Raw genomic sequence first — 13,347 nt, 5'->3', positions numbered from 1 at the left:
TGAAAGTGATTGACCAGTCCCAACACAGCCCTGAGTTGTCGGTCAATGTTTTTATTGATGATATTCATAGCCTACCTCACATTCGGTTCCGCAGAGACATCATTTTACTTTCCTTTGTACTGGTATTACTTTTTTTTTTTTTTGATCGAGAAAAGCATCAACGACACAGAATTGAGCTAAAGGCACCCAACAAGAGCCACAGGAGGCTGTGACACCAATGAACAGGCAAATAATCATGTAGACAAGCTGAAGCCACCCAATGTGCAGCTCTGTTTTGAACTCTGGGGGACCATTTGAAGGTCAAACCCCCACTATGGACCAGTGACCGAATATCTTGTATCACAGCACAAATTTCCCATGGAGGGACCCTCTCGGAAACACAGAGCTGAATGACAGTTTTGCTATCACTCTCAATCTCCACAACGACACATTGAAGAGCACGGGCTATGGCGCACGCAAGACGAACTGCAATTGCTTCTCCTTGTAATGCTGTTGTCAACTGAATTTTTGCAGCGATGCCATCCAGCAGATTGCCCTTCTCATCGTGAAGAAGCACTGTAACAGCCCCCCTTTCCTCTGCTCAAATCAGTTGCCGCATCACAGTTAATTTTCCAAATCCCTCTCGGAGGAGGAACCCACTGAGGCCCTGGACACTGTGGCCCGGCTGCTGTTTCCACAAAGGTTGAGTCCACCTTGCAAGCTGCCAAAAAAACCACTTCCTCTCATTTAGCCTTTGCAATCACCTCAATAGGATTCACAGGGCAATGATTAAAAAGGTACTCATTTCTTGCCTTCCAAATACTCCAGGCCACCCAAATCATGGAGCAAAGCACTGATTGGCCCTCACTAGCGGTGCCCAAGGACACAAAAAGCTTGCCAAACCAAGACCGAATCGTTCCCATATCAAGCTCATCACATCTGAAGCCCAACCCACTACCAAACCAAACTCGCTTAGCCCACTCACATTCGAAGAAAAGGTGTTCTACAGACTCCATCGCTGTTAGACAGATAGGGCAATCGACAGAGTTGGCACACCGCCTATGCCATAAATTTTGCTTTGCTGCCAATGCGTTATGATACATCCTCCGTACAAAATGTTTAAGTTTCGGAGGCAGATTCAAATTCCAGGCAAACTTCCACTCTTTTGCAGGCCAATCTGCTGAAGATCCAGGTAAATTTGCCCGTGCATGCGCTTGCTTTACTGCTTCTTGGTACCCCGATTTCACTGAGTAGCACCCTTTGGAATCATGGTGCCACACCAAAGTGTCATGTCCTTCTAGCAACGCAACCGGTATGGAAAGGATGGCATCACAGTCCGCATCAGAAACCAGAGTTTGAAGTTTTACCTCATTCCACGACTGTCGGGCTGGCTCAATCACCTCACTGACCTTCCACACCACTAACCCAGTATTCTTGGCCATCTGAACTTTAAACCCCGGATTGGACGGGATCCACCGATCCTCCAAAAAATTAATCGATCTCCCATTCAAAACTTGCCATCGAAGCCCTCCATGAAGAACTTCTCTACCTTGCAATAGACTTGTCCATGCCCATGAGGGTCGTGATGCCCTAGCTGCATGACAAAAATCCGAGTTGGGGAAGTAGATTCCTTTCATAATTTGAGCAAATAATGAGTCTGGATATTTAATTAATCGCCATCCTTGGTGGGCAAGGAGTGCTCTATTAAAAGCCTGAAAGTCCCAACATGCCAATCCACCGTTGCTCTTGGTCAAACATAACCGACTCTAGCTGGTCCAATGAATGCCGCCGCCCTCCGGATCACCCTTCTACCAGAAATCCCGAATGTAGGAGCTTAACTTATCACAAAGCTTATTGGGAAAAATGAAACATGCCATTGCATAGGTAGGCAGCGCTTGGGCCATAGCTTTAATAAGAACTTCACGACCCGCGTGGGAGAGTAATTTAGCCTTCCAACCTTGTAACTTAGATAAAACTTTTTCGCATAAAAAATTGAAAGCTTCAGCCTTGGAGCGGCCCCAACAAGAAGGCATCCCAAAATATCTCGCGTTGGCCTTCATTTTTGGAATCCGTAAGAGCCCACATATCTCCAGTCGCCGAGAGGGGGAAATATTGCCAGAGAATTGTACCCCAGACTTGTCAAAATTCACTGATTGCCCCGACGCCTCCCCGTACAAATGCAACAATCTACCAACCTCTTGACACTCTGCAGCTGTGGCCTTAAGAAATAGCACAGTGTCATCCACAAAAAATAGATACGAGAGGGTAGGACACCCCTTTCGTATCCGCAAGCCAGAAATTCTCCCTTCTCGCACGTTTCGAGCAATCAATCTTGAGAATACATCCATTACGAGAATAAACAGATAGGGAGATAATGGATCCTCCTACTGTAATCCCTTAGACGGGTGAAAACCTGTCCGTTTGGCCCCATTGACTACGACTGCAAAAGATACTGTAGTAACACATTCCATTACCCATTGGACCCATTTAGAATGAAACCCCATTTTGATCAACAAAGCTCGCAAAAAGCCCCAATGAATCCGATCATATACTTTGTTGAAATCAACCTTGAGTGCCAGGTCCTCTGCCTTATCTTTCCGAAGCTTCAATGCATGAAACGCCTCATGGGCTACAATTATGTTATCCTGTATCAGCCGTCTTGACACAAAGGCCGATTGATTAGGTGTGATTACCTCCCTCAAAATTCCTTTTAATCTATTAGCAAAAATCTTAGTTATGACTTTCAAGTTAAAATTGCATAGGTTGATTGGACGAAAATGCGATAATGTTTCCGGAGCCTGAACTTTAGGAATAAGGACCAAATTAGTATGATTGAGTTCCTTTAGCAAATGGCCACCTCGGAAGAAGCTTCTCACTGCTCGACACACAGATGGCCCTACAATATTCCAGTGCTGATGATAAAAATAATTAGGAAATCCGTCTAGCCCAGGAGCTTTCAAGGAACCCAGCTGAAAAACCGTTGACTTGATTTCATCATCCATTACCTCCCAAATCAACAAAGAGTTCATTTTATCTATAATGACCCTATCCACCACCTCTAATGCATCATCCAGTCTGCCCCCGCCATCACCAGAAAATAGGTTCGAAAAATATGTATACAAATGGGCATTAATTTCGGAATCAGTAGTGAGTAATCTGCCAGTTTCATCCTTCAAAGGCACAATCTGGTCTCGTTGATGCCACTGATTGATGGTCGTAAGAAAAAAGGCTGAATTTCGATCACCAAAATTAAGCCACCGAACACGGGATCGCTGATGCAAGTACATCTCCTCTCTTTTCATGACCATTTCTAACTCTTGAAATAAACCCTTTTGTAGTTCCTCATTGTCCAGTGAGTAATCCTGGGACTGAACCCATGCAATTTTCTCTCGAAGGTTGTCTATTTGCCTTCTGCCATTTCCAAACTCCTGTCCACTCCAAGCCTATAGCCTTCATTGGAAGCTTTTTAATCTCTATACAAATTGAAACATATGAGAGCCTGATTGATCATGATCCCATGCAGATTTAACAGTGTTTGCACAATTCGGACTAGTAGTCCAAAGGGATTCAAACCGAAATGTTCTAGGTACCCGTACCAATGGGACATCACAATTAATCACCAAGGGGCAGTGGTCTGAGCCAAAACAAATATCATGAAATACTTGGGCATTAGGGAATAAATCCCTCCATGCCACGGTCGCCAGAGCCCGATCCAATCGTTCTCGAACATGATCTTCACCACCCTGATTATTGGACCAGGTAAAAGCATTTCCCTTGAACCCCAAATCCATCAAATCACACTCCGATATCATTTCTCGAAATTCAGTCAGTTGAGAACTATTGCATTCTCTTCCCCCTTGCTTCTTCCAAATGGAGCCTACTTGATTGAGGTCTCCAACACATAACCAAGGGTACTGCATCTCCTTAGCCATATTGATCAAAAATTTCCAAAACACTCTTCGTTCTTGCCTACAAGGAGGAGCATATATAAATGAAGCCGCCCAGTGACTCCCACCTAGATTCAAAATAATACAACGGAAAATGTTTTTAGATTTAAATCGAACATCTAAACTCACACCATCCACCCACCAAAGGGCTAGGCCCCCCGAGATGCCGATAGGGTTGACATAGCATTTATTCGGAAAGGCTTCGTCTAATTCGCTCTAGTAACGCTCTCTTGTTCTTTGTTTCCATTAAGAAGAGCACAGCAGGCCAATGGGTTGTACATAACCCTCAGAGGATCCCGACTGTCAGGGGACGACCTAACCCCTGACAGTTCCAGCTGATCATTAACATGAGTCTTGTGGCTGTTCCGGGTCAGCCACCACCACCCTATTATTTTTATCAGGCAAATCCGACTCGCTCAAGTGATTAGAGGGAGGGAATGTACTTGCCACTTGTGAACACAAGTCATCTTCTGCCAAGTGCACAACATTCACATTGACTTCGCTTCCTAGGCAAGACAACTCATCTATCGTCTTTCTCCGAACAAAAACCTCACAGAGCGTTGCCTTCTTTGGTCGACCCACCTTCCGGCCCATTGCCTTAGTCTTAGGCTTGCTACACACAAGGCTCAAATCCTTCATCGCCACTGCTGGATTAAGGTCTTCAGTTGCCCCCTGGCCAGGTAAGTTGGTCTTCAATCGCTTCTTTGAGTGCTGCTCAGAACAACTCTCCTCTTAAAGTGGTCTCTTCAATGATAAACTTTCAAACACCTGAGACATACTTATGTCCATGAGGAAGTTAGTAGGCCTGTGTCGTTCAGGGCTTGGGTTCAGTTCCTCCACTCGAATCTCTAAAGGTGGCCTATCAACTGCGGGTTGAAGAACACTATTGGACTCCTCAGCGGGCTCCGTAACAAAATAGGAGGATTTGGGCCCGATATTAGCCTTTTTTAGAAATGGCACATTGCTATTATGGCCCAAGCCTAACATTGGTGCATTACTTTGCGGCCTAATAGGCGATACTTGGGGCGTAGTTACTGCTCCATCAACGTGTTTGGAGAGACTCAGCGATGAGGAAGAGTCTAAAGTCACTACTGGGGTACGTGACACTCTATCCTTAGGAGGTAAGGTCTCTGTAGCATCTATTCCCACTTTCTGACGAGGGTCAGGTAGTACTATCACGTTCTCTGCCACCTTGCGTGGAGCAAGCGTGTCACGACCCGACCCCAGGGGCTTAGGGTTGGACTCGCAACTTACTAACTTATTTTATTTGTAGCAAATTAAATTGCGCAGGCGGAAATAAAAATAAGTAAACCAAAATTTTACTGCATCTTACTAATTTTACTTCATTTTACTATTTAAGAAAAAGAAAATACATTTACAGGGCTCTAGTTATTTTATTATTCAATGACCGGCCTTGAGTAGAACAAAAAGGAGCGATACAAAAAAAAGAAAAAAAAAAAGTAGTTTAACAGCAGTCCGTGAGCGGGTTCCATTTTGTGGGGTTATGGGTTTCCCCTACATCTCGTCACCTGAAAGGGTAACAGCTATAAGGACACAGCAGAGTGAGAAATATTATGCCAAGAGTATAGGGAATACAAAATAACCATGGATAGTTAGTTAAGCCAAAACAGTTACATAACTTATTTTGGTAAATAAATCATTTAGGTGGCAGAAACTGAAACATATAAATTATGTAAATAACTATCTATAACCATGGTACAGAACAGAACAGAATAGAGGTCACAGAAGTGACAATCAGAACATAGGTCAATGGATCCATGACAAATAGATGACCACAAAGTGGCCAAACAAAGGCCAATGGTTATTTAAGTCTCCCAAGGCGTGGAACTCCCGTGGTGGTACTTACAAAACATAATTGTTTATAAGGTTATAGTCAAATATTCTTTAAAATATAAACAAACATATCCATGGGTTTCATTTTCACAAATAGGGTTACGAAATTAAACCACATAACTGAAATATTAATATAGTTTATAATAATTTATAAAACATAACTTGTATAAAATAAATATGACAAATCGAAACAAACGTAAAATACATTATGGTAACTCAAGGTATAATATAACTACCTTAAGATTGAGTCTTACTTTTTCCTTCCTATTTTGTTAACTTCCCACTGCTCCTTTACTTCCTCTCTTCTCTCTTCTCTTTTCTTTCTCTTTTACTTTTCCCTCCGTTCAATTCGTTTTACAGCCCAACCCCACCTTTATATACCCACAAGGCCTAGTGATGATATAATCATCCTATTGGGTGACTCACGCTCTCCTACACCTTGAGAGCCCAAGTGGCTAATATATATTTTTCCAGCACTACATGTTCTTAATTACTCAGATTAGCAAATCGATTATAATCTGATATGAAATCGATTATAATCCGATATGCCATTAATTCAAGGATCTAATATCATTTCTATAGATATATATATATATATTTATTATATTTATTTGTTTAGCCTATTTATTTATTTACTATTTTTTTTTAATTTTAATTTGGTCCAACTAGTATTATAATTTTATATTTCTGTTAATTTGACCCCAATTAATAATCCCTAATTAATTCCATATAACCTAGTGCCAAATTAGATTATGTATTTATTATTATTTATTTAATAATATATTCTCACATATACCCATAATTATATATAACTATAAATATTTAAGTGGTATTTAATTAAACGTTCAGGGTGTCACATTTCTCCCCTCCTAAAAAGGAGTTTGTCCCCAAACTCGACGTACCTTAATTTCGAAGATGTGTGGGTATTTGGTTTGCATTTGACTCTCCGTTTCCCACGTAGCTTCTTCGATACGATGATTTCGCCATAAGACCTTTACCAACAGTATGGTCTTGTTTCGGAGAATTTGGTCACGATGATCGAGAATCTGTACTGGTTGTTCTTCATATGAGAGATCCTCCCGAACTTCCAAGTTCTCATAGTCGATGACATGTTCTGGATCTCGGAGATACCGTCGAAGCATTGAAACGTGAAACACATTGTGGATATTAAATAGCTCAGGAGGTAGTGCAAGGCGATAGGCTACAGGACCAATTCTTTCTAGTATCTCGAATGGCCCGATGTAACGTGGGTTTAGCTTTCCTCGTTTTTTGAATCGGAGCACTCCTCTTGTTGGTGAGATTTTGAGAAACACATGATCCCCTACTTGAAATTCCAAGTCTCGTCTCCGAGTATCTGCATAACTTTTCTAGCGGCTCTGAGTAGTGCGAATTCGCTGTTGGATGAGTTGGATTTTCTCACTTGTGACTTGCACGATTTTGGGGCCTAACAGTTTCCTGTCCCCAACCTCCGTCCAGCACAGAGGTGATCGACATCTCTTTCCATACAAAGCTTCATACGGCGCCATCCCAATGCTTGCTTGATAGATGTTGTTATAGGCAAATTCTACTAAAGGTAGGTGCTCATCCCAGTTACCTTTAAGGTCCAACACGCATACACGTAACATATCTTCCAACGTCTAGATTGTTCTTTCGGATTGCCCATCGGTTTGTGGATGATAGGCCGTGCTAAACTTCAGTGTAGTTCCCAAAGCTTCTTGCAATTTATTCCAAAAGTGAGACACGAAGCGAGGGTCTCAGTTAGACACGATCGATACTGGGATACCATGCAAACGAATAATCTCCCTGATATATAAAGTGGCAAACTTATTCAGAGAGTACATGATTTTGATTGGTAAAAAATGTGCTGACTTTGTTAATCAGTCTACTATAACCCATATTGCATCATTTTTTGAAAAAGACCGTGGTAGCCCGACCGCGAAGTCCATAGTAATGTGTTCCCATTTCCATTCAGGAATAGGGAGTGGTTGCAGCAGCCCTGCAGGTCTCTGATGTTCCGCTTTAACATGCTGACAATGCAGTCATTTGGAAACATGGCTCGCTATATCTCTTTTCATTCCGGTCCACCAGTAGTGTTCCTTCAAATCATGGTACATCTTTGTGTTGCCAGGGTGGACTGCAAATGTCATGACCCGAACCCGCCCTCATGGGTTAAGGACATAACCGGCCAGTAATCCTGAGATTACCTACGGCCTCAAACCAAACTAGACATAACTCATCAGAGTAAAGGGGCCAAACAGAAGCAAAATTTAAAACTTTGTCCTTAGAGCTGTGCTTATATGCCACGTCATAACAAACCATACATACATATGTTAATAACTCACATCATAATATGTACTAACACAGAGTTCTGTACATACAGGATCATTCAAGTTTAAGTCAGCCAATCAAAACTATATACAAACATAACCAAAGTCCTCGCCAATATGACAAAATAAAACAAGATAGCAAAAGGGCGAAGACGGGTCTCGTGCGTGAGACGTATGGGCTGACTCTTCAAAACCTTGGTTGTTCCACACAAACTTCACTGAGGCTGGGTTTGGACCTCTCTTGGTTCACGTACAAACACATGAATGAGTGTGAGCGAAGACCCAGTGAATAATATCAAATAAAGAAGTTACACAAATGGTATTTGGAACAACGTGCTTCAAACGGCCTTGGGCCCAATTCGTATTCTATCTAGCATATATGTATATAAATACAGGTCAAGTGACTGTGGTTCTAAACACATCATACGGCCTCAGGCCCAATTCATTCGTGTCATACGGCCTCTGGCCCATTCATTCATTCGTGTCAAACTGGCCTCTGGCCCATTCATTCATTCGTGTCAAACTGGCCTTTGGCCCATTCATTCATTCATGTCAAACTGGCTTCCAGCCCATTCACTTATAGCAAACGGCCTTAGGCCCAACCATATGGCATAGCAAACATTTGTCCACAATTCAAATCGACAAACTCATAAAACTTATAGAGAAATAAGTAATTGGACAAATAACATGTTTCAAAATATATTTATTAAGATATTACTTACAGTGATTGGCTGGATGATTTGCCCTGGAGCTCGACCCTACACATTCCATGAACACAATGGGTCACAAACAAATCAATTCGTTCTTAATTCACATATTCCTCTTTAGGCTTCATTCTTATCCTTTTAATTCATTCATAATGCTCAATGCATGCCTAGGAGTACTTAAAAGTGAAAGAGAACGGAAAACGAGACACTGAACACATTTACAAAATTTCAAAAATAGGGGTCCCCGCTCGAGCATGGACTTGCCCGCTCGAGCGGACCCATTAGGTCTGCAAAAGTACTGGTTGCCTCATTTTTACGCTCGAGCGTGAACTCAGACCCTCGAGCTGAAGGTCATTCTACATAGCTCCCCGTGTGAGCGTGAACTTACCCGCTCGAGCGGACATCATGTCTACAAAAATACTGGGAGCCCGAATTTCCCGCTCGAGCGGCGCTTTCCCCGCTCGAGCGGACATGCCAAATTCTGGAAATTCCAGAACTGTTCTTGAGCTCAAATTCAATATTCAAATCAGCATATCTTGCATATTATGGTTCAAACTTCATATATACAGGTACTAACATGGTACAAAAACCAAATTACAACATTATGAAGCTCAATTCCATGAATTACTTGCATACATGTTCCAAATTACACCAAACTTGTTCCCATCATAACAATTCCTTGTATTTCAAACTCATATTCTCATGAATTGTACATGCATGTGGATTATAACTCCCATTTCAACTTACATGGTGCAAATGGCGATCACAAACATGAACTTTAACCAAAATTCTACATGGATCACACACATTATGCTCAAACATGGAAATCCATAGCAATTTCTTTCATGCATGCACCTATTGACTTCAAATTTATCAAATACAACACAATCCTTGTTCTTGATCACCATTCAACTTTGAATTCACAAAATTACAATATTAAACTCATGAATTCATAATCAATTACTCACCTAGAAGCTCAATCTCCCCAATTTATGGTCAAATCTTGAGTTGGTCCTCAAATTATTCAAGCTTCAAGATCAAACTTCAATTATTTCCCTCTCTCCCTCTCTAGCCAACCCTCTCTCTCTCTTCTTAGAGTTAACATCAACCAAATTGAATAAAAGAGAAGGATTGAACATATAATGGCCCTTATATAGCCCCTCTTAATCACATTATTTTAATATTAAATAATTGAGCACTTAATTAATCGTTCTGAATCTAATTATTTTGATCTGAATAAATTTTCAATTAAATTTCACCGTAGGCTCTAAAAATTACGCTAATCACAATGGCGTAGTCAATTTTGATTTCTGTGGCTGATAGGGCCTTCAATTTAAATTCTAAAGTAGATAATCAAACAGATATTCCTACGGTGAACAGATAGAAATTCAAAACCACATATATTTACATAAGTGGCACTCAAAATCATATCAAACACATAATCACATTCACAATAAGGACCAATTAGCATAATACGGAACAGGGTTATCACAGCAAATCTCGAGTTATAAGCTTCCTCCAGTATCTTCTTCTTGAGTTCCAGGATGTCGGGTATGCAAATTCGATTCCGAAATTTCAGTATCCCATTGCTTATAATGAAATCAGGATCAAGCCTGTTTCCTTGTTCCTCGTACCTTTTCTTCAAAAGTTTATCTTCCCATTGGCGCGCTTTAATTTCTCCAATCAATGTAGGCTCCACGGTTACATTGGCGAGCAACCCATTGATCTTGCGGGAAATGAGAGTACATGCCAAACTTCTCGTCGTCTTTCGACTCAGTGCATCTGCCACCACGTTAGCTTTGCCCGGATGGTGATGGATCTCTACATCATAGTCTTTCATAAATTCTAACCACCGCCGTTGCCTCATATTCAGTTCCTTTTGTGTAAATAGATATTTTAGACTCTTGTGGTCAGTATAAATCTCACAGGTTGTACCGTAGAGATAATGATGCCAAATTTTGAGAGCAAAGATCACCGCAGCCAATTCCAAATCGTGAGTCGGGTAGTTCTTCTCATGAGTCTTTAATTGTCGTGACGCATAAGCAATGACTTTTTCGTCTTGCATGAGAACGCAACCCAACCCAGCCCATTGTATGAGGCATCACTATAGATTACAAACCCATCTGCTTCTGTAGGGAGTGCTAGTATAGGGGCTAACACAAGTCGACTTTTTAATTCTTGAAAGCAACGCTCCTATTTATCAGTCCATTCAAAGGGTGTGTTCTTCTGAGTTAGCTGGGTTAAGGGCGATGCTATTTTTGAGAAATCTTGCACGAAGCGTCGATAATAGCCAGCTAGACCCAAGAAACTTCGGATTTCTGACACATTAGTAGGTCGTGGCCAGTCCACGATTGCTGCAACTTTTTGGGGGTCAACCGAGATGCCATCTTTGTTAATGACATGACCGAGAAAGTGTATACTAGTGATCCAAAATTCGCATTTCTTTAACTTGGGATAAAGTTTGTGATCACGTAGTGTTTGTAGAATCGTTCGCAAGTGCTGCTCATGGGCCTCTGGTGACTTGGAGTATATGAGGATGTCGTCAATGAAGACGATGACAAACTCATCCAGATAGGGTTTGAACACTCTGTTCATGAGGTCCATGAAGGGTGCTGGGGCATTTGTGACACCAAAAGGCATGACGAGAAACTCATAGTGCCCGTAACGGGTTCTGAAGGCAGTCTTTTCAATGCTTTCCATTTTAACTTTTAGTTGATGGTAGCCAAAACGTAAGTCAATTTTGGAAAATACTTATGCGCCTTGAAGTTGATCGAACAAGTCATCAATTCGCAGCAGAGGATATCGATTCTTCATGGTAACCTTGTTCAACTCCCGGTAATCGATGCATAATCTCATTGTGCCATCCTTTTTCTTCACGAACAATACTGGAGCTGCCCAGGGTAAGGTACTAGGTCAAATAAAACCTTTGTCCAGGAGTTCTTGGAGTTGAGTCTTCAACTCTTTCAATTCTGTCATCGACATGCGATAAGGAGCTTTTGATGTAGGTTGTGTGCCAGGTTAGGTTTCAATGGTGAATTCGATCTCCCGATCAACTGGAATACCGGGTATATCTTCAAGAAAAACATTTGGAAATTCTCGAACTACAGGGATTGCATCAACGGTGTCACGACCCAAACCCGGTACCCAAAGGCTTGGCGTCGTAACAAGATAAGAATAAAATAATTTAAATAATTTTGTAGTCGCAGCGCAAGTGAATAAATTAAATAAAATAATTGGGTACCAAATGCTTATTTAAAAGGGAATAAAACATAGTCATTTGAACTTTATTATATTACAAGAGTTCAAAAAAAAAAAAAATAGATAGAAATAAAAAAAGATTTTAAAAAAAAAAACACAGTGATTTATTTTTCATCTTGATCCCGCTAAACCTCGTCACTTGAAAGGGGTAACAGCTATAAGAACATAGCAGAGTGAGAAATATTATACTGTGAGTGTAGGGGCACAAAATAGTCATGGATAATTATTTAAACTAAAACATTAACATAATTTGAGTTGAATAACAAATTAATTAAGTGGCAAAAACTGAAATAAATCACTATAACCACGGTACATAACAGAACAGAACATGGGTCACTAAGTGACAATCACTACAGGGGTTAATGGATCCATGACAAACACGGGACCACAAAGTGGTCAAACAGGGCCAATGGTTATTTAAGTCTCCCAAGGCATGGGACTCCCGCGGTGGTACTTACAGAAAATAATTGTTTACAAAATCATTGCCAAATAATCTCTAAAATTTAAACAAGTACATCCATGGGTTTTAATTTAAGCAAATAGAGTTCAGAAAATAATCCACGTAATTGAAACATTAACCTAACCATAAAACATAATTTATATCAAATAAATTGTGATAACTCAAAATATTCGTAAAATATATAATGATAACTTAAGACATGTAAAAAATATATTATACTAACTCAAGGTATAATAAAACTCACCTTAAAATTGACCCTTAACCTTTTCTACTACAAACTCCCAACTATTATCAATCTGATCGGTCTACTTCCTTTAGAACGTCACGTTATAAACTTTAGCTCTTTGCTTTGCTTACACTAATGCTTACACTGACTTCACTATTTATAGGCCCCCAATTCTTGCATGTCACTCAAGGTTGCAATGCCATCTACTGACACATCCTTCCCCACGTTTCCATTGTGGCTGATGCCACCTGTACGTAGAGGCTTCTATTTAGGCCATCTGTTTGGCTTTGCTTTTGACTCATGCATTCACCAAGGGCTAATGGCGGCCATGTTGTTTCTACTTCCTGCCACGTTATTAGTTTGGCTTTATAAAATTCTTAAGGGTTATCACTCCTTTGATGATTCAAAATGATCCCTAAAATTACGTATAATTATAAGTTAGGTTCACATCTAAAAACCTCATTACCAAACTATAAAACCTCACTTACCACTTACTAAAATATTTAACATATGGTGTCTCACAATTTATTTCTTTAACAATTTAATTGATAAATTCTCAATTTCCTAAATTATGCATTTATTTATTTTT

The 13,347-nt window shown here is 40.6% G+C and overlaps 1 protein-coding gene across 1 annotated transcript; it reads right to left on the bottom strand.

The window, feature by feature from the left end:
* Positions 1 to 1,787: 1,787 nt before the first annotated feature.
* LOC145815389 (uncharacterized) lies at positions 1,788 to 2,327 on the bottom strand. Its single transcript, XM_082912037.1, has one exon. The coding sequence runs from the start codon at positions 2,325 to 2,327 to the stop codon at positions 1,788 to 1,790; it is 540 nt and encodes a 179-aa protein (XP_082768163.1).
* Between the last annotated feature and the right edge of the window lie 11,020 nt (positions 2,328 to 13,347).

This window comes from Camellia sinensis, unplaced genomic scaffold, assembly GCF_055761805.1.
Source record: "Camellia sinensis isolate YWXY unplaced genomic scaffold, ASM5576180v1 Unanchor2, whole genome shotgun sequence".
NCBI lineage: Eukaryota > Viridiplantae > Streptophyta > Magnoliopsida > Ericales > Theaceae > Camellia > Camellia sinensis.
The sequence above is the reverse complement of the archived record's forward strand: the minus strand, read 5'-3'. Positions and strand labels throughout refer to the sequence as shown.